This window comes from Argopecten irradians, chromosome 13 (genome assembly GCF_041381155.1).
Source record: "Argopecten irradians isolate NY chromosome 13, Ai_NY, whole genome shotgun sequence".
NCBI classification, from domain to species: domain Eukaryota; kingdom Metazoa; phylum Mollusca; class Bivalvia; order Pectinida; family Pectinidae; genus Argopecten; species Argopecten irradians.
Window position 1 is genome coordinate 15,567,591 of NC_091146.1, and position 22,989 is coordinate 15,590,579.

The window sequence follows — 22,989 nt, forward strand, 5'->3', positions numbered from 1 at the left end:
ATATTGAGTTCCTCTTGCAATAGTAGAACCTGTTATCCTACAAAAATACAATAAACGGCCACACATCCCGTACACCGAGAGATTGTCTTTAACTAAATCAAGGCTTTTGATAGGAGCTGTATCCGAATCAGCCAAATAGTACGAAACTCATGTCGACCTGTCAACTTACAAATTATCGACCAGATAGTTCTCCAGTCGTTCCATAGCGTTCTGAATAGTTCGTTCGCCCATCGATGGATCACCTCTCATGCTCTCCATTGCGAGTTTTGTCCTGAGTGATACAGTTATCAACAAATATATCTAAATCGCATTTCACACTTAGTTGAATCCATTTGCTCTTTTATATATATATTAAATTATATTAATGAATGAACATTCGCCTATTCCTATATATTTTCCATAAAATATAAAGTAAGGAAACTTATTTACACGGAAATTGTTAGCTGCTTCGAATTGACTATGACATATAGGTATCCAGGTTGGTTAACCAGCAAGCAACCTTGAAACATTTTGAAGCAATAGGTGCCAAAGATAACGGCAATACACCATCAAACAAATGGAACTTTTTCACTCGACCAATGGTTCTTTCAACATGAATTCTGACTTTAGCAGTTGATGGTGTTTGAAAAACCTCTTCAACAGTGAACTGTGATTTACGCTTAAAAGGTGGTATATTTAATGAACACTTTCTCTCTCTGAGTAAATCTGAAATAGTAAAACCTTTATCAGCCATAACATTATCTCCTGGCTCTAATAAATCCAAAAAAACACTCTCCATAACAATACGGCGGTCAGATACTTTTCCACCCCAAGCATCTGATACATATGAAATAACACCTGAAGGTGTAATACCAATTAAAAAATTCAAAGTCGCATGATGTTTGTAATTTGAATACAACAAATTCTGGTTCACAAGACTTGATGACCTCTGTACAAAATTTATGTACAGTCTACTATAATTCTTAAATTTGGGAAGGATTTGAACGCTTCAGGCATGTTCTGGTTTACTAACTCTCGGGAAGGATACACATTAATTAATTTCAACTCTTCATATAAAAGACAGATCCATGACACAAATAAATTTGAAAAAGTACTACAAGAAAATATCAAAGCGATCAGCAATGTCCTGCACAAACAGACCCAACTTCAGTCTCATCAATACTGCCAGCAGTTGATTAGGCAATGAAATGGAAAGTTTCATAGGTCTTTTCCTGTCTCCTGGAGTGTTCTGTCCATCCCAGAAAGTCATATCCTGTGCTTTAATTTTGAGGAAGTTGAATAACCATAAAAAAACTCCAAAAGTGGGTAAACCAGTATAAAAACGAGTTGCCTTATCATTCTCTTTGATTTTTTTCCACAGAAAAGGTCAGTTTTCTTTCTTTCTCTCTGAGAATGATGTTCTCCTCCCTCAAAACTGATGTTCTCCAAGACAGGATCACACTCGGATTGAATACCTGTATTTACATAATTTTTCACGTCCTCTGTCTTATCAGTGACAATGGCATAGTCATGATGGGCCATGGACAGTCTGAGCATTCCGTCTTCTCTTTCCTTTTGCCTCCGAGCTGCTTCCTCAAATGTCTAAAATGTTCAACAAGATATACAGCATATTAAACATACATTTTAAGAATATGAATAATAATTACATAAACTGTACATGTACTGCATGCATGTTGAAAATAGTGTGAAGTTTTAGTTTGGATTATTTCCCTTGGATTACACCCCTTTGGTTTGTGTATGTACTGGTAAGGTGAGTCTATATGAGATTGTCTTGTGGGGGTCAGTCTATGGTCAGTGATAATTATATGACGTAGTCGCTAATTAACAATAGGAGAGATAAGAGTTCATGTAGTGTTCTCAGTATTAATTAGTTGACACTATTAGCGTTATCAGTAAGTTGACTATTATAAGTGATCTTAGAGTTTGTTGATTAATGTGACGACTGGTTCGCCCATTGTCAGTATAATGTGACCGGGGTGGGGTGTGTTGCTTGGTGTCTTCGGCGGCATGGTCCAGTGATATAGCACTATAAAAAGGACAAAAGTTCCACTATACAAGAAGACACAACATGAATTATACCGCAGTCTCCCGAAACACGCACCTCGCACAACATACACGCAACACACTGCATACATGGGGAGGCCGTCCTTACATGACCATAGCTGTTAATAGGACGTTAATTAATCAAACAAACAAACAAAAATGTGTGTATAAGAAGTAAATATATAATTGTCACTTTGTGTATTAGTACATGATACAGAGTCTGAGGGACTGTAGTGTATAAACATATATGAGATCATTTAAGCATTGAACGTCTTTAAGTTGGCATTCATAACCAATATGAATGCAAACTGGACAGAGGCAAATTCCATGAAGCGCGCTAGCGCTTCATGTTGAATTTGCCTCTGTCCAGTTTGCATTCATATTGGTTATGAATGCCAACTTAAAGACGTTCAATGCTTATATTTACATTTGGTTACAATTTTATGATGAAATCCCAAGGAATTTTGCATATATCATGAATTAATCATTCGTTATCGTCATGGATGGAACAGCCATTTGAACAGCCGTCTGCCGTGATCGCTGGCACGACAATTGTGACGTCACAATGATAATGACGTCATAATAAGCGCTTGAAGTTCATTGTCTATATGACTGCCAATGCGCTTGGTAAGGTTACATAGTGGGACTGCAGTGAAAATGTAAATATTGTGAGTTAAGAGTGTCCATTTCCCAGGGTGTCGGGTTCTGATCTGGGCTTAGTTGGTCAAGTTCCCACGGTCTCAACTTTTGGGTTAAAAAATAGGTATGAGGTCATTTGGGGAGAGGGGGTAGTTTGTTGTGTTGGTCACTTCCAGGAAAGGTTCTATATTAAGCATATGATGTCATTCAAACTTAGAATTCTGTGGTACCTATGTATTTCTATGTTGTAGCTAAAAGTAGTAAGTGATGTCATTAGTCTAAAATAGTCGGTATAAAAAGGGCTGCTGGGCCTTATTTGGGGCTTTTATCTTGTTAGTGCTGTAGAAGTTGTGTCGGGAGTTGTGAATCGGGAGACTTAAAGTTGTTTTTAGGGAGATTACAAGTTTTGTGTAGTGCTTGGATTTTGGATATTATTCGAAACTGTGTTGTGTATAGTTTTGTGTATAGTTATAGTTTAGTTACTGATTTTGTATGACATCTTATGATTACTGGATATAACCCCATACTTTGATTTTACTTTACTTCAGCTTTCCGGGATTTACTTTGAGGAAATTTACTAAATACAGTTATTATTCGGAATATATTGGAAATATTAGTTGAATTCAAACTCCTGGATTACTTCCCGGCATTTCCGATTTCGATTGGAATAAATTATTTGTGGCAAGTATTGGGAAATAAATCTTTGATTACACTTAATAAAACTTAATTGAATTTTACATTTCTGTGTATGTTGTTTTGTTAAGAATTAGCCGCCTGACAACGGAATACCTGATGACAGGATACGTTTATCTTACAAAGTTGAGAGTTACAAAAACCTTACAATAGAATACACATATGGCAAGACGTTTGAGTTTTAACCAATTATATATGTATTTTAATTATGTTTATTTTCATGCGTTTTTATTGCACAAGTTTAGGGCAATCTGTTATAGTGGTCTGGCACAGACCCTGGTAATTATAGGGATCTTGATGAATCCTTCAATTGGAAATAATATACATGTATCTTAAGATACACGATATTTGTATTTGTACAAGATATTTGTATTTGTATAAATAGAGATCTGTATAATTCAAATTTGAATATCTGAAATGATGTTGTAAAAATCATATGCACATCCATTTTAGAGACTTTAGTCAGGTGCCAGAAACTCTCTATTAAATGTCCATGAATTTATTAATTTGAAGTACATTAACTGTATTAACAGCTAGTACATTTACAGTATAATATTGGGTACTGGAAGCTTTGAATTCAAATAATTGAAAAAAAAAAACAAAAAAAACACTATCATAGAATATCTAACAATATTTGTTGTAATTGGGAAACAAAATAGATAAATAAGCTAGCTCTACAAAATAATCATAGCATTTAACAATACGATTAATTTTTAGAAAACCGTGTGTATTTGTTTACACTTAATTAGGCCTAAAAGGAAACGTACATTGTAGGTACATTTTTTGTACAATGCCATTTTGAATGTACTTGACTTTCATCTAATTCGGTCTTAATTTTAAAAGCCATACAGTTACCTACTTTACTTAAATTTCGTCGGAATGCCCGATTTGATCTACCTGGGCTGACTGGTTTCTTCTTATAATGGAAGACTGTCGGCGTGTAGTCCACCTCGGATCTATCGTAAGCGTGCCAGCCGCTGACAAAATGGTCAGAGCACACAAACGAATTTGACGTAGGCTGCCAGTCCCTTCGATTGATAGCTTTGATCCAAGATCTTCTCTTATGTTTGTCCACGGGAAATCTAAAAAAATTTCACTCCGCGTTCCTTCGCCTGTCCATTTGAACGATTAGTACAGCTCCAAACACTGCAACCCTTCACCATCTCGATCTCGTAGCGAATGTAAACAAACAATGACGGTTTGTCCCCCCAAGCCGTTTGTACGCATGCGCCAGCATCTATCCCGCAGTTAAGCCGAAACGAACTATTGTACTATTTTTCTATATTTTCTATTGTGTTTTTCTATATTCTGTAGTATTTGTCTATGCATCATTATATAGTGCTTTTCTATAGCGCATCTATCTGTTGACAGCTGGTAATTAGATGGGGGACACGCTGGAGGTGGTGGCTAAATCTTGTATCCCGGTGCCGGGGACCCGCGCCGGAGCTGTGGTTATTTTCACTTTTCTCCTTAACGACTGCATACATTAAAATAATATTTTGCACTATTAGTCTTTGTGTTAATCTTTATCTTTCCGTGTAAGTTATGTTGTTTGAGATGATTCGAAACTTTGTAAAATCGACGATTTCAGTTGGCGAGTCGAGTTTGTTTACCCCGCGCTCAAGCGTTAGGTTTCAAGGTTTTATGCAGATCATTTAAAATTTAAGCATTTATTGCATGAATTGTTATAATCCCAACAACAAGTAAACCTAGCTGATTACAAATATGTATATTTCAACATAAAGTACAAATCTTTTCATAACAAATTCTGCCTTTTTATTAACCGTGTCCACTGGCGCGGGCCTCGCCGATCTCATTTGTTTACCCGAGCCCGCGCTAAGGGCAGACAACTCTATTGACATTATATACACTAAGCTACATGTAGCTATATATGCGTACATATTCGTGTATTGCCAAACAGTAACAATATTAAACCGTTTCATTGCTTATTTGAAGTTGTTGTAATTTATATATTTTAAAATATGAATTACATATATATGCATATGTATTTAATCAATACTATTACCAATTATGTATATATATATATATCTTTTATTCATATACACGTATACATGTATATTAATTTCATATTTTATAAAGTATACATCTTATAGAGTGTAGAATAAATTTTTTTTTAAAAATCGTTCTACAGTAAATGTTTTTTTAATGCTAATTACCAAAGGATGATGAGTTTTTTCCATGGATAGTAAGCTAATCCAAGGTGTGAAGTGTAAAGCGATAATTAGGTTAGAGCTGGTGGAGTCATTATACAAACATCGGTTTAGCAACCCCAGCTTCGAACAAAGAAATCGCTTGCAGCCACCGTTTTAAGCTTGTTATTGGCTTCATGCTAATTAGAGTACGTATGACTACTTATCATTTAATCATTAATAAATTAAGTGAATATTTGTCATGAACAACCAATGAAATCGCACCAATTACACTATCTTGGCTATATATTGAGTGGTTTTTTCAGTCTCTGTCACTGATTCTGATATCAGAAACTGATATTGATTATATCGTATCAAGCTCGACAGCATCGACAACCACTACTCAGCACCGAGACAGACAACCACTATGCCAACACGAGAAAGACAACCACTACTCCAAAACCGAGACCGACAACCAATACGCCAACACCGAGACAGATAACCACTACTCCAACACCGAGACAGATAACCACTACTCCAGCACCGAGACAGACAACCACTACGCCAACACCGAGACAGACAACCACTACTCCAACACTGAGACCGGCAACCACTACGCCAACACCGAGAAAGACAACCACTACTCCAAAACCGAGACCGACAACCAATACGCCAACACCGAGACAGATAACCACTACTCCAACACCGAGACAGATAACCACTACTCCAACACCGAGACAGATAACCACTACTCCAGCACTGAGACCGATTAGTAAATTAAGTAGACGTCAGCGGAAGAACAGGAGAAGGAAAACAACTACGCCAGCACCACGTACGTCGACACCACCTACTCCAGCACCACGTACGTCGATACCACTTACTCCAGCACCACGTACGTCGATACCACCTACGTCCAACACCACGTACGTCGACACCACCTACTCCAGCACCACGTACGTCGATACCACTTACTCCAGCACCACGTACGTCGATACCACCTACTCCAGCACCACGTACGTCGATACCACCTACTCCAGCACCACGTTCGTCCATACCACCTACTCCAGCACCACGTTCTACTCCAGCACCACGTTCGTCGATACCACCTACTCCAGCACCTAATCGCTATCAGGTAGTATACAAATAGGAGGGGGTGGTGGGTTATCGTACCGTAGTGTAGTGTATTTATCTGGTTTAAAAACGTTTTTAGCGGGAAGTTGATAAAATCATTCGTCAAATTCTCTGAATTATGTTGCCAGAATAAGCAATTAAGGCTAGCAGTCTATCAGATGATTCCAGACGTTAAGGACTCAAAGGCCGAGGGGACAATGTCTTTATTTGATAAACTAGATAGTGAAAGTTAATATGATCATAAGGGTCGATGAGTTGCGTCATGGTAGATTGGTGTAGTTAATTTATGGGTTCCATTAATAAGGGTGTTAAAGTCGTGATGCAGGGGCATTCTCAGACAAGAGACGCCACAGATTTCGGATAGATCGATACTTTTCCTATATTAGTGTCAAAATAAGGGTATCTGAATACAGGTTCAGTAAAGCGGGTATCGCAGAGAAACCTGTTCAGCGCTAGAGATGCTATATGCTTTTAAGAAGCGGTTAACGGTTATCTTACAGGTTTTGATTCATGTATAGATCAGGTGAGACAAGACAATTTTGTGAGTGTCCCCTCAGAGGCGTCCCATGGGAATGATAGTATTGATGGGAATGATTACAGGAGAACTTTTCCCTCTGTTTTAAAACAAATTAAGTAATAGTAATCCTTCTTCTGTGTTTAACCGTAATCAAACTGATAATCCGGTTAAGGGTAATTTACAGGGTAGGGCTAATCTTAGGTGTCCCCAACAGGCTAAGCATCAGTTAAAGGTCTCAAGAGACGAGAAACGGCTAAGTCATGACGAGATATATATTACTTTAGAGTTAACGTATCACTTAGAGGGTTATATTCATGAGTTGGCTATAAGTCCAGATCTTAGGGTCATTTTGGGTGTTAAGGACTTACTAAATGAGTTAAATTTAGTACTTCAAGTCGAGTCTGACGATAAGTTATATATGTCTTATGACACAACCTTCAAAGTAGGAGATTTTTATGTTTCAGTCTTAGTTTTTAGGCACGTTTTATTCAAAGATAACAAAAACCATTCCAGTAGCTTTTTACATACATGATAAGAAATCGACCAAGATTCACGAATTCTTTTGGAGGACCATCAAATCACTTGTACCAAACTTGTCTAAGGGTAGTCATGTTTTTTGTTGTAGATAGAGAATTAGCCATCAAAAACTCTATAGAAGAAGTTTTTTCCAAACGTTAAGTTAGTTTTTTTGCTGGAATCACATTAGTAGGGACATCAGGTTTTGGTTAAATCAGCATAAGGGAAGTAGTGATATATCTATCTATATGGAGGATATTTTGCAATTATTGAGGTGTGGATAGTGAAAGCGATTTTTTAGCTATGTTAGATAAGGTCTCTGAGAAGTGGAGTGAACCATTTGTAGATTATTTTAATTCTTTTTAATTCTAATATCAAGGGAGATATAGTGAAATATACAGGTTGGTGGGTACTAGCTGAATTAGGTATAGGTAACAAGTACATGGGTATTACAAATAATATAGTTGAAGGTACGAATAGTTTGATAAAATCTTTAAATACATGGAAAGAGATACCTTTAGATAGTGCAGTTTTGTCATTTTATTATCTCCAAAATTACTATAGCAATGAGATCAAACGGGGGTTGATAGGAGTAGGTACATACCAGCTGAAAGCTATGCATAAAAGTGCTCAGTTAGAATCCAGATGATGTAGAATTTTCAAATAAGGTTTGCCATCCTGACGATGTATAAGATTTAATCAAGGGTAAGATTAGTGTAAGAGAGACAAGTGTCCCGGACGAGCAGGCTGACGAAGAGGTAAGTGATGATGGTGCCGTAAGTGATACCGCTGTGTCGGATGTTCCACAAACAGGTAAGCATACTTCTCAGAAATCGTTAGCACTAGCCGCAATTAATGATAATAAGGTAACTCATGTTCCGTCAGCTAGGACGTTTATAGTTGAAGGGTCACAAGGAGATAAGTATGCAGTTCAATTACATCCCAAAGAGCAATGTCAGTGTCCCTTGGTAAGTACGTGTTACCATATTATAGCTGCAAAGGTAAGCATAGGAATAGATGACTCGGTAGGTAAGAGGAAACTACATATTGGTCAACTAAGGCGTAATTCTAGATAAAAAAGTAGATAAGAAAGCAGGTAGGAAAAGGCCACGACCTTGTGATAGAGATGAAAGTGATATTGTTCCCGCACCAGACAGTAAGTTAACTAAACTAAGTGAATCTTTACTTGTTTGTTCTACACCTAATACAACTATAGTTTCTCCAGTTAAGTCGGCTCCCACCTCTCCTCTCCATGACATTTCAGACATCGGTACCCACAAAAAACCAAAGCCTAGGTCTAGATTATCCTTAACTCGTAGATTGTCAAGAAAAAAAAGAAAGAAGAAAAAGAAGACGTCATAAAAGAGGAAAGTATAAAACAGTCAGAGGAAAATACCTTAAATGATGTAAGTATGAAACAGTCAGATGGCCTCGAAAACGTAATTATTGAAAAGTCAGAAGAAAAACACATGTGCTGATAACCAAGTAAGTAATATTGAGTGTATTATAATCGGTGGTCCTAAGGTAAAACCAAATAGAAAGAGACTATCGCTACCCAAAAAACACAAACTAAAGGTAAGTGGTATTTTAGATGATGTTTCATGTGATAGGCCGTCAAACGTTAAACCAGTAGAAACAAAACGTATTTGGATGGATAATGGTAAGAGTACAATCAGTTTTAAAGAAAAGAATGATATTTTAATGGATAGGAAACTTTGTGGAAATACTATGTGTTACGTTCAGGACATTTTAAAGAGGCAATTTTCGAATATAAATGGTATGCAAGATACGGGCTATGCTCCAGTTTTGAAAAATGGTAAGTGGGATTATGCGTTAAGATTGAAACCGACTTCAGCATCAGCAGCACAGATCCATCATACAGGTGAGGACCATTGGGTAGTGTCAGTTCAAGAGGAAGATTGTGGTGAGGTATATATACTTGATAGCCTGATAGGTATAACTAGACAGACGGATCATTTGTCAGCATCATTAGAAATACAGTTATCATCTACTTATGGGAAAAATAGGAAAATGTTACAGGCAATTTATCAAGTGTACAACAACAGACAAACGGGGATGACTGTGGGGTTTTTGCAATAGCTAATTTAGTAGAGTTTTGTTTCAATAGCTTTAAAGGTAATGACGATTTGGAATTCGATATAGATTATATGAGACAGCATCTAGTTTCTTGCATTTCGAATGGGGTTTTTACTAAATTTCCAAGGAAGAAGTTGACTAGGCATAGGAAAAAGAAAGTTGTTAAGGCCCTTACATATGATATCTTTATCGATTGTGAGTCAGATGGGTGTCACATTTCTAATGTTTTTGATGATATGGTAACCTGCGATGCTGGCTCTAACCGATGGTTTCATAATAGATGTGTTTGTGACAAGTCAAGTTTCAATTTTTTAAGGGATAGTTTTATTTGGAATTGTGATAAGTGTTCCTGAGTTTTACAACAGTCCAGCTAAAAAAAACACAAAAAGAAGTTACATGTTAGCAATTACAAATGAAATCTTAGCTATTCAATAAATAATAAATACATATTTTGGAACAGTTAAATAGGAAATTTATATAATTATTAAATTAGAATAGTTTTTTTGTATTGTTTTTGGTTTTTAAGGCATTTCTGCATATAATAAATTAAATAAAGCTAATAGTTTGTAAAATACATGTAAGTATATCGTTATAGAAGTTACATATTTAAAGAATATGTTCATAAGTATAAATAATCTAAAATAATAATAATAAAATATATTGGGCTCTTTGTAGAACTGCGTCCCCGTCGCAGAGCCCGGTAACATTCTCGAAAGAATGGCTAAATGTTCTACTTTTACTAAAAGCTCGGGAGTATATACTTCGAGTTGTCTGCCCTTAGCGCGGGCGCGGGTTGGGTAAACAAATGAGATCGTCGAGGCCCGCGCTAGTAGACATGGTTAATAAAAAGGCAGAATTTGTTATGAAAAGATTTGTGCTTTATGTTGAAATATACATATTTGTAATCAGCTGGGTTTACTTGATGTTGGAATGCTAACAATTATTGCAATAAAAGCTTACTTTTGAAATAATTTGCATAAAACCTTGAAACCCAACGCTTGAGCGCAGGGTAAACAAATTCGACTCGCCAATTGAACTCATCGATTTTACAAAGTTTCGAATCATCTCAAATAACATAACTTACACGGAAAGATAAAGATTAACACAAAGGACTAATTGTGCAAAATATTATTTTAATGTATGCCGTCGTTAAGGAGAAAAGTGAAAATAACTACAGCTCCGGCGCGGGCGCGGCACGGGATACAAGATTTAGCCACCACCCACGCTGGACCCTTAATCCGTGAAGTAATTAATTATCCACGGCCGTGGCACTTATCGTCTGCGGGGCTCCCTCAATTTTATTGCACCCCTATTTGAGAGGTATTTAACATTTACTTGTGGCTAATCGTTTTTCTAAGTGTTACGTTTTAGTGTTATTGTCAATTTTGGTAACCAGAGCCCACCGCTCTGCAAAGGAGCGGTGTGCTCCTGCAGCGCTCCTGCTGTCCTGCAGCGCTCCTGCAGGGCTACTGCATGTTTGGTATAAAAGGGGCACGAAACTGAAGCTCGAGGAGTTCAGGTGTTAGCTGGTTTGAATGACGGAGTTCAGGTGTTAGTTGGGTTGAATAACGGAGTTCAAGTGTTAGCTAGTTTGGATTATTGTTCAAGTGCACGTTTCTATGCTAGAGAGAGCGGAGTGGTTATCCTGTGAACTGTAACTGTATCCTGTAAATGCTATTGTTGCTGAATACACATGGAACTTTATTACGGCGTTGAATTGTGTTTTACTCGACGACCCACTCTATCTTAATCAAAACTCGGGTATTGTGGCGGGTGCCTGACGTTACCCTAGAAGGCATCTACCGAGGGCTGCGGGCTTGGAATACGTATACACGCTTTTTTCGCTTCAATTGGTGGCAGCGCTTTGGGATTAGTCTGAGATTATTCACGTCATTTTGTTATGGAGCAGGATAAAACACCTCTAGTGGATTCAGGACTCAACGTATCAAAAACATTGCCGACCTTAATTTGTGGAACGATGAAAAGAAAAGACGAGTGCTATTAACCACTCTACGCGGTCAGGCTTCAACATATGTATATGGTCTACAACCGTCATTCAAAGGCAGCTATAATCATTTGCTGCGGAAAATGGACGAACGATTTGGATTCAAAGCCATGAAAGAAACATATGTAAAAGAAGCCAGATTACGACGACGAAACAAAGGAGAGCCACTAAGAGATTTTGCCCAAGCCTTGGATGATTTGTACAGGCGTGCCTATCAGGACAAACCTGATTTAGCAAGAGAACATTCCCTTCAGGCATTTCTAAATAAGTGTGGCGATACTGAGGATTTTCGTCTCGCGGTAAAGAGAACGAAACCGAGGTACATTTCAGAAGCAGTGTCCAATGCTATTCATGAGGAATGTTTACGCGCTGGGGAAAGAGAGCTACAGAGAAAAACATGTCAAATATGAGACGGGGTTTTCGAAGTTTTAATGGAGAGAGAAAATATATGAACAAGGTTCAAAGAAGAAACCGTGTGTGTAAGGGAAACACACATAATGGCATGTCTCATCAGAGTAATCGGAGCTCTGAAAAGAACCTGACAAGAGACTATGATCGCCCAGGTCATGTAAGTGGACTAACTCAACATGACAATCGGGCAAACACGACTAAGGGGATAGGGGATAAACGGGTAACCGATTGTACCAGGGAAAATCTCCGAGCCTCTTGTCGGGAAACGGGATATAACCTCGGGTACAAAAGGTCGACCAGAACACTCCATAAACACCCAAGTCGTGAAAAACTCGTAGTCAATGACAGGTCCACTACTTCCGACGATCGGAACCTGTGTCAGAAGCCATATAAAGCTCGGAACAATATTGGAAGTGGTGAACCAGAAGTGTCAACTACAGCCGATAGTGAGCATCGAAATTCAATAGAAGACTTCACTTCACATTGTATGCAATCATACAAGGGAGTTGACGAAGAAACTTATTACGCGGGGATAAATGTAAAACCTGTATCGGAGGATCCAGAGTCAGGAAGTGAAAGTGGCTATGAAACACTGACAAGCGTGAAACGAGAAATGAGAAAGAAACTATCCAAACGTAAAATTACCCACGCGATTAAAAGAGAAAAGGACTGAAACGGTGAACTGTGACATTCTTGTGGATCATTACTAAAGCTGAACTGTGACAATCTTTTTGGATTATTATTAATATCGAATTGTGACTTTCATTTTGGATTATATATTAACGCGGAACTGTAAATTCTATTTGGATTATTATCACAGTAAGGCAGTGGCATTTATTTTGATCAATTTTAATACTTAAAACGTTTTGAACATCTTCCTCGTCAGATTACTTTGCCTCCATTATAATTATGCATCTAATATGTATAATCAGATTTTCTTCTATCGATAAATGATAAGTGTAAGTTACCTTTACGATATATAAACATGTGACTGAAAGTGTGTGAGTATCGTTATATACACGTACGACTCATCATTCGATATTTTGTTCTTGGAATTTAAAGCTTTGGATTGATTATGTAATATTGGACTTCCGGTCCATGAGTTATTTGTTGTTTCACGAGTTACTATTTGTTTCACGAGTTTGTTTTATGAGTTGTTACTTGTCATGAGTTGTTACATTCAGGTCAATTAGATGATCATGAGTTAGATATCGTTAACGTAGATGGGTACTTCCAGTATAGTATTGGTATTGCTACAGTAGTGTACATGGAACAAATTATTGTTGTTAACATTTTATTTTACTGGTATACATAAAAAGTGTAATGTTAGTTTAGTAGGGACGAGGTAATGTCTCAGTAGTTTTTGGACATCGATGATTATCATGCCGAATAGGCGTGAGATGTTGTTAGATGCTATTTAGATGTAGTTTAGTTTTGGTATGTGTTGTAAATAATGATTTTTTTGTATTCATATTCATAATCACGTTAACATCTTTATAAGGATAAGGAGTTTTAAGACGGCAAGCGTTTAGCTGAACAGTGGAAGTTCAGTGTTTCAAAGGAGGGGGAAGTGTACTATTTTTCTATATTTTCTATTGTGTTTCTCTATATTCTGTAGTATTTGTCTATACATCATTATTTAGTGCTTTTCTATAGCGCATCTATCTGTTGACAGCTGGTAATTAGATGGGGGACACGCTGGACCCTTAATCCGTGAAGTAATTAATTATCCACGGCCGTGGCACTTATCGTCTGCGGGGCTCCCTCAATTTTATTGCCCCCCTATTTGAGAGGTATTAATCGCCTCCCATCCCCATTATCTATAACAAATGGCTACATCGGTCTGGAAAATCTGCCAGTGTCCACATCTATGTAAAGGAGAATGTCCGAAAGCTGTCTATTCTTTGAAATAACGGCCCGTCCAATCCATTATTTCAAAGAATAGACAGCTTGAGGACATTCTCCTACTTAAAACATAACCCGCTCTTGCATTAACACATAGCATACTCTCGATAGATTTTGAAAGCTAACAATGCATGAGCAACCAGTCTGGAATGATATTGGACTGGTATAGGTAAAACTAGGATCAAAGTGTGTTCAATCAACCATGACGATTTTTGGACAGGTAAAGGTAACAAATGCTATATATATAGTATTTGCATGAGTATTTCATGCAATGTCGCTCTGTGACTTGCAACTGAGAGTTTTCAATTGCCCATTTCTGAGGTGAAGTTTGAAGGGACAGCATGTCTGATTCCGATTCTAATAACCCAGTCAACATTTGTGGAGAAATTATCTACAGATCCCGATACCGATGCTGTTCTAAGTGATATATTAGACATGCAGGAAAATACGCAACCAAATTTTAATTTAAAAGATGCTCCACCGCTGACAAATGGTATTCTTTCACTATCAAAAACAGGAGCAGACGATTTAGTATTTTTCTTCAGTTACAAAAGTTACTTACTTTACACTATTACCACCATTGAAAAGTTTGAGCTTCTAATTTTACTTAAAGTTAAATATACGAAAAATAATTAATTGCATCCCGAAAAAATTCCGTGGCACTATATCTTATATGGAATGAAGTAATGATTGCGCATGCACCAAAGGCGAAATAAATTATTTTATGTTATTTTTTGTGTTAATTAGGCATATATATACACGATTAAACACCAATTCTTGTTCAAATGATGAATATCATTTATGCTCTGTCGGCGGTGGAGCATCTTTAAGAAACAGCATTTTTTCCGATATTTCTTCAGCCGACGATGAGAGTATTGTTCAATGCTCAATGGAAATGGAGAAAATGGACAGTCGTTTTAGAATTCCCTTAAACACTGTGGATCTACAGAATATGGTTGATAGTGGCAAGTCAGCAAAAACTGAGAACAAGACTCGCTGGGCTATTTACCCGGGTGTATATTTTCCACAGAATCCATGGATTTCCACAGAATTCCATGGAATAAATTCATGGAATTCCGTGGAAATTATCCGTGGAGTATTTGGACGTCTTTTTCCACAGTTTTACACAGTTTTATCAAAATTTTGATGATGGAAATGTGTGGACAATTTCCATGGTCTATGTGGGAAAGTATGGACAATTTCCACAGCATGTGTGGAATAGTGTGGACAATTTCCACAGCATGTGCGGAATAGTGTGGACAATTTCCACAGCATGTGCGGAATAGTGTGGACAATTTCCACAGCATGTCATTGTGTGGAATAGTGTGGACAATTTCCACATTACGTGTAGAAAAGTGTGGACAATTTCCACAATGTGGAAAAATATGGTCAGTATTCCTGAAAATTGTCTGCCTTTACAATTTCCACCTCGGAGTTTGTTAGCTTGAAGAAACGGCATCATCCGTGGTCTGCAGTCAGCTCAGTGAAGGAAATCTGCATGATACGCGAAAAAATGATTTCAATGGCATTGTTGTATAGTTTAACGGCTTTCAGAAAAGAAAGTCAGTAGTATGAACTACCTCAATATTGGATTAATAAATGAAAAAATGAATATCTAACTCAAATACATTGTAAAAAATTTATATGTCCTTTTTTATCTACTTGGCTCTGCATGGCTTAAGCAAGTCACTCAGTTTCAGCCGGATCTGTGAAACTGCCACATTTGGGAATTTCTTCATGATGATTTCTGAAAAAATACATGATATCATATCTATCAGAGCATTTTGAATCTCACGTAGAAATTACAACGCCTTCTCTATAGGTTTAGTGCATTGGCGTTTTTTTATCAACTAATATTGAGTTTAAAAATTGGCTAAGATATTAACCCAGCTACAGATTTTCAGAGCATGTTTTATAAATGTTTCTATATCTTTTCATATATTCATTTTAAGTTGTTGTCGGTATGGAATTTTGAAAATTTTTAAATAATGTACATCATTGCTGTTAAATACTTACTATATATTGTTGTTAACCTTTTCTGGTCAACTGAAGGCCTCCCACCAGCACCTGTCAGTGTTTTCCCCACATATTCCGCAGGAGTATACAAACTCCTGAAGAGCAATGCCGCTGCTTTCGAGAAGGACTCTAAGTGGGAGATCTTCCACTCCAATTGCCCCTTTAAAAGAATTATCAGAAAAGGTATTCAATCACTAGAATTGTGAATCAATATAATATGATAGTTTTTTCACGTGTATATCAATATCCTTTTTCAAGCAAATACATTAGTGTTGAGACCATTGTCTCTAAATATTAATATCTATCAATCAAGAGGCATGCCGGAGACAAACGATTTGAAACTATTGTCTCTATTGATAGATAAAATGATAAAGGATTTACAATGTTACACTCCAAGTAATTAGCAATACTCAATTCTTATATTCATTTTATGATAAAATTCTATGAAATTTTGCATCTGAACTGAATAAACTGTTAAAATGTCAAGTACTCGCAGAACAGCCATTTCCCGTGATCACTGACAAGACAATTGTGACGTCACATTGACATCAGAATAAGTGGATCGCAGTTCATGTGCTGGTGAATTCTAGATGCATTTGGTAAGGTTACAATATTATTAGTGGGGTTGCAGTGAAAATGTAAATATTCCAGCATTACTTCAAATTCAGCAAAAGGACAAAATATAGCAATTACTTATGATTGGTAATATGTTGATGAATTGTGATTCACACTAATTAAGACATTAGTGAACATATTTAAAGGCAACGGTATTCAATTTTGATATACCATTGTAAAGCCTCCTACCAACTCCTCTTCACTGCATTCTAGTGGTACACTGGTCACGGTGTCACTCTCTGCTGGCTGGGATTTCTAAATCAATAAATAATTTTTATTTTATTTTAGAAATACAGTTCAAATTTGTCCTGAATAATGAACAGAAATATTCACCGAAGATTTTTTTTTATGTCAAATTTATAAATTCTTACTTGTAAAAATGTCCCAAATGTGAACACTTCTGTACGCTACAGGAATTAGATTAAATCAATTTACAAAACTTACATTGTATTTATAAGTATTTTGAATTTCTCTTCATATCTATTATCAAAATTATGAGATATACACTGCATATATATATATATAAATTCAACTGATTATTAAAAGTCTTACAGAACATTCGTTGGTTTCAGCCTGATCCGTTGATGCAGCCTGTTGGAATGTGGCATTTGCAGCCTGATGAAATGTGGCACTACGCACATCATGCTGAATCTACATGATGAAATAAATAAAATCAGTACTGAAATATTCATTCAGTCATTTTCATGCTGTCAAACTATTTATTTTGGATCAGAATTGTTTTATTATTTACCTGGTGGACCCATCCCCAAAGGTTTGACACTGTGTTTTCCAGTGATGCAATCTTCATGTGGAGCTGCGATATCTCTGCCCGGAGATTTTTCAGTGTTGTCAGAAATGTTTTCATGGTTAACGTTAGTACCGGAGGTAACTGAATTACAATTATCTGTAAAATGAAAAAAGAAAACACAAATAGAAATATTACCAACAAGGGGCCCTAAGAGCCTTAGAAACAACTGCCATCTGACTATTGGTACAACACAACATAGGTAATGTATACAATAGTGGCTAATATACTTTATATAAGCAATACAATTTACAAGATACCTTTTAGTAGAAGCTGCAAGATTCCAATGTAATCTTTATATCTGACCTTACAAGTAGGTCAAGGTCATTCATTTAAACAAACTTCCTAGCCCATATCAGGTATCTAAGCCACTAAATTATTGTCCTTCATCCCAGTATGCCACAGGACCAATATCAGGTATCTAGGCCAGTTGTTGGCAAGAAGTTATTTAAAGTTTAAAGCTCATAAAATTAAAGCTTATTTGAAGACTGACAATCATTGATTTTAAAAAACTTTGAAGCCCTTTATAAATACAAATGTGCTACGACCAAATGTCAGTACCCTGAGCCTTTCTGTTATTGTGAAGAAGTCTTTTGAATGAAAAGTTTATGCACAGTGGCAGACAGACGGTACACGACAAAGGATGAAAAATCGTGATCAGCCACAAAAAGATTTGATTTAAATACAAATAAACCTAGAATATTAACAAATCCTGTAATCATTGCATAACATGAACTATTTTTTTTAATTTTCTTTAATATAAAAAAGAGAAGGAAACCAAATGAAACTTATATAATACCTTGTGGGTTTTGCGGCAATGCCAAATTCAATGACTCTCCGATCAAGGCCGAAATGTCAATTGTTGATTCTTTCTCACTCAGAATATCATTTTGTACCTCGTCTAGTCTGAAAATTTAAATAAGTTTTGTAAGCAAAATTTTAATTGCAAATTGCAATTGTCTAGGATTGCCCAGCAAAGATCCGGATGTCCAAGTAATTTATCTCCTGTAAAGGTCCAACCAAATGCCAATAGAGACAAAGATTCATCATGTTTTGTGTAATTCAGCTAAGTATGCTTCAGAGCAAATTTGTCTAAAGGAATTAATTATTTTTTATTCTGACAGAAGAATTCTCAAGAATGAATTGCTGTAATTTGCACTTTCCATTGTTTGACCCTGTCCCTTAGCATCCAGTAATGCCAAGTAATGCAAGAATCATAGTTTATACAATTACATGCTCATTATCCCAAAGGATGCTTTTGACCATGGGCAAAATTTGCTCTAGATGTTTCAATTGTTTGAAGGAAAATATGACAATCAATGTACACTGTGACATAACAATTGATAGAATCATTTTTGCTTGAATCAGGTATTATTGTTAAAGCTACCTTACCTCTGACATTCGACTGCCAGCTCGGTAAGCTCCAGTTCGTTTGCTGCTTTTGAAAGTTTTTTTTTTATTTCTGCTGGACTCATTCTCTCTCTGAAAGAAAAGAAATACGCACTGGTTACATGAGCTTAAAGTTATATGTGCCGTAACTGGCCGAAAATTTTGACATGTTATTTTTTTCTTCAATTATCTATTTAAAACCATAAGTTTTAATGAAAAAAGCTGTGAAAATCATTCAAATGGACAGACAAACATATATGATGTCTTATAAACATTAGTTTAGAACACCCAGGTTATGCACTGTGAAATTCTTGTTTTTAAGCCTTATACATGTTTTGATGAAAACATACCTTCTGAAATCACTTTTCAATTATTAAGAATACTGTACAAATGTGAAATGAAATTGTAGACAACAATATGGCTTCATGGTCTGACCGTATGTACTCATTTCACTACACTGAAGATTTAATATAATGATTTTGGCAGTACTGCCAAAATCATTTTCAGCTCTTATTTGTACATGTAAATTAAAACCTGTGAATTGAAAGTATTGTAATTCTCAAAATGTTGGTAACTTCTGGTGTTGAATAACATATTTAAAGCTCGTCTTGATTCGTGAGTATGAAAAATACGGCACATATAACTTTAAGCTGAATGGCTGACTTTTTGAACCAGAATTGGAGAAAGTCAAGTGAGTAACTATTAAAATGAAAAACAAACAAAACAAAAGAAAGAGAAAGAGAGAATCTGAAATTGTCTCTAACAATTGTTATCCGACTCCAATTTTTACTATCTGTCTGTTTATACCACCACGCGATTTATCGTGTATGCTACGTTTTGTGTTGTATCGGATAACAAACAGTAGTTTTATGCCTGATCAACTATCATTCAAATTAGTTTCCCTTTGTGTTGGTACCACTATGTAAACTTTTTCTGCCAATGGCTTATATTGGGAAAATAGTTTACATGCTCGGTTCCAACACCTCAGGGCAACAATTGACTATTAGCTAATATTAGGTGTGAATTAAACAGCTGTAAAATGTGGCACAGGTGTATAAGTTACAAGAATTTGAAATAAAAAAGGGCCAAAATCTTACCAGCTCAGAATTTTCTGCTTTCCTTTTTCTTCCAGACGTTACTTTAGTCACAGCAGGTGTCTAAAGAAAAATGAGAATTCTTGAATGAACACAGGTATATATATAAATGGAGAACATTTAACAAACCAATTAAAAATGAACCAGTTAAAGTTCAAAATGATGAGATCATAATCTTTAGATGTAGGTTATGTTATATATATCAGTGTTTTTCCTGTGCATTTTGGGAAATTGCCACCTGGTGAATGTAAACATTTTCTGAACGTCCCAAAGATAAACAGGGTTTATAAATGCTAAAACATCACAAGTAATAATGATATTAAAACGACGCGTAGCGCTTCAGTTGGACTGTTGAAAATTTCGCTCACGCGCTTTCTCCCGCATTGCAATTCCTGAAAGTTGACAGGTATGGAACTTCAATAAGAATTAGAACAATTCAATTGTTCTAAACATGCATTTTGTATAATACAACTCTTACAGCATATTACTAATAAAAGTAATATATGTAATTATCAGAGAAAACATGACTCTGGGTCTCACCAAATTTGATTTCCCTTTTGTAGCAGGTGTAGCAGGTGTACATGCAATTGGCAACAGGAGAGATGGGGAACGAGGTTGATCATCTTGTTCTGGTGATTGCAGCTCACTGGCCATGGTCTTCTATAATTTAATAAAAACAATGTATTGGAATTTCATAATTATTATATAATTTATTGGTTTAAAACATATCGAGCAAGTGATAAAACAAGAGGCCCAGAGCGCCTGTATCGCTCACCTGGTTTGTAATGCCAAGTAATGTTCTGAATATAAGTTCATTGTTTCTTTTCTGAAGAAATTTGGATATTTACCTCTAATTCCCCTATTGGGCCCCACTAATTCTTCTCCAGGGGGGTCAAAGCCAAAATTTATACGAATTCTGTTAACCCCAAGGATGTTTCTGGCCAAATTTGGTTTACAATCCATGCATAACTCTAGGACAAGTAGCAATTTATAGGATTTACCTCTATTTCCCCAATTGGGCCCCATCCCTCCTGCCCCAAGGGGGTCAGAGCCAAAATTTATACAAGTTCTGTTCCCCTTCCCCCAAGGATGTTTGTGGCCAAATTTGGTTACAATCCATGCAGAACTCTAGGACAAGTAGCAATTTATAGGATTTACCTCTATTACCCCTATTGGGCCCCGCCCCTCCTGCCCCCAGGGGGTCAGAGCCAAAATTTATACAAGTTCTGTTCCTCTTCCCCCAAGGATGTTTCTGGCCAAATTTGGTTACAATCCATGCAGAACTCTAGGACAAGTAGCGATTTATAGGATTTACCTCTATTTCCCCTATTGGGCCCCGCCCCTCCTGCCCCCTAGGGGTCAGAGCCAAAATTTATACAAGTTCTGTTCCCCTTCCCCCAAGGATGTTTGTGGCCAAATTTGGTTACAATCCATGCAGAACTCTAGGACAAGTATCAATTTATAGGATTTACCCCTATTGGGCCCCGCCCCTCCTGCCCCCTGGGGGTCAGAGCCAAAATTTATACAAGTTCTGTTCCCCTTCCCCCAAGGATGTTTGTGGCCAAATTTGGTTACAATCCATGCAGAACTCTAGGACAAGTAGCGATTTATAGGATTTACCTCTATTTCCCCTTTTGGGCCCCGCCCCTCCTGCCCCCGAGGGGTCATAGCCAAAATTTATACAGGTTCTGTTCCCCTTCCCCCAAGGATGTTTCTGGCCAAATTTGGTTACAATCCATGCAGAACTCTAGGACAAGTAGCGATTTATAGGATTTACCTCTATTACCCCTGTTGGGCCCCGCTCCTCCTGCCCCCAGGGGGTCAGAGCCAAAATTTATACAAGTTCTGTTCCCCTTCCCCCAAGGATGTTTGTGGCCAAATTTGGTTACAATCCATGCAGAACTCTATGACTAGTAGCGATTTAAAGGAAATGTTGACGGACGGACGACGGACGGACGGCCAGGTGAGCTAAAAACATTAGTTGACATATACTTTTAATACTAATATGTGAAGAAATAACAACTTTAAATTTCTAATGGTCATTTATCAAAAAAGTTATTTCAAATCATTGGATAGCAATACTCATAATATTGCTCGTTTGGTGGAAATGATCGTCCAACTTCATAGTCCAATACAATCACAAACACTTATTTGAAATCATGCAGTTACTGTCATAATTACATCTTGATACATGCACATCTTGCATGTAATTTGGATAGGCAGGTTCAAACATATAAGGATTAATAAACCAATCAAACCATATATACTTATAATTTAGACAGCTCCACAAAATCATTTAGTAAAAACATTCTTACCGGCACATAGCGATCAACCAACGCTGTAAATCTTTCCGTATTGGTGAGGATATCAGTGAATTCCTTCTTGTCTGCTTCATCTGCATTTATAACGATTTATGAAAATTCATTATTATGTAGCCAGTACTAGAAAAAATGTGCAGTTGTGGGATATAAGTATTCGCCAGTCTTTTTTTCCCAAGGCCTATATAACTGTATTATTCTTTTTTCTTTTCTTTTAATTTTCCCGATTTCAATAACGGATGGATTTAAACGAAATTTGGTGTGCTTATAGAAAATTGTCCACACTTTTAGCTCATAATACATGTATTTGCGCAATTTTCCGTTTTAACTTTTTGAGAAAACAAAATATATAGTTGATTGCATCAGATTTAGTGTAGTAACAAGTTATAATTTAGCGCTGATCAGACTTATCAAAGATAGCAAAAACTAACAACGCGTTTTATTTCTATCAATCATAAATAATGAACAAAATTCTTAAGAAAAAAATCTTGCCGTTTGTCCTAAAACTTACCGCCGATTTTGGCGAGGATGCACTTGTGCTTCCCGCGATAGCCACGGCAGATCGCCAACACTACGTCGCCTTCTTTGTAGGAAGAACGTTCTTTACGGGGTTCTTTGACATTTTGCAGTGAAATAATGTTCCCC

The 22,989-nt window shown here is 36.7% G+C and overlaps 1 protein-coding gene and 1 pseudogene across 1 annotated transcript; one reads left to right on the forward strand and one right to left on the reverse strand.

The window, feature by feature from the left end:
* Positions 1-457: 457 nt before the first annotated feature.
* On the reverse strand, positions 458-1,363 carry LOC138305634 (uncharacterized; annotated as a pseudogene).
* Positions 1,364-4,757: 3,394 nt separating this feature from the next.
* LOC138305635 (integumentary mucin A.1-like) lies at positions 4,758-6,647 on the forward strand. Its single transcript, XM_069245932.1, has 2 exons — positions 4,758-4,826; positions 5,877-6,647. The coding sequence occupies exons 1-2, from the start codon at positions 4,758-4,760 to the stop codon at positions 6,645-6,647; spliced, it is 840 nt and encodes a 279-aa protein (XP_069102033.1).
* Positions 6,648-22,989: the final 16,342 nt, after the last annotated feature.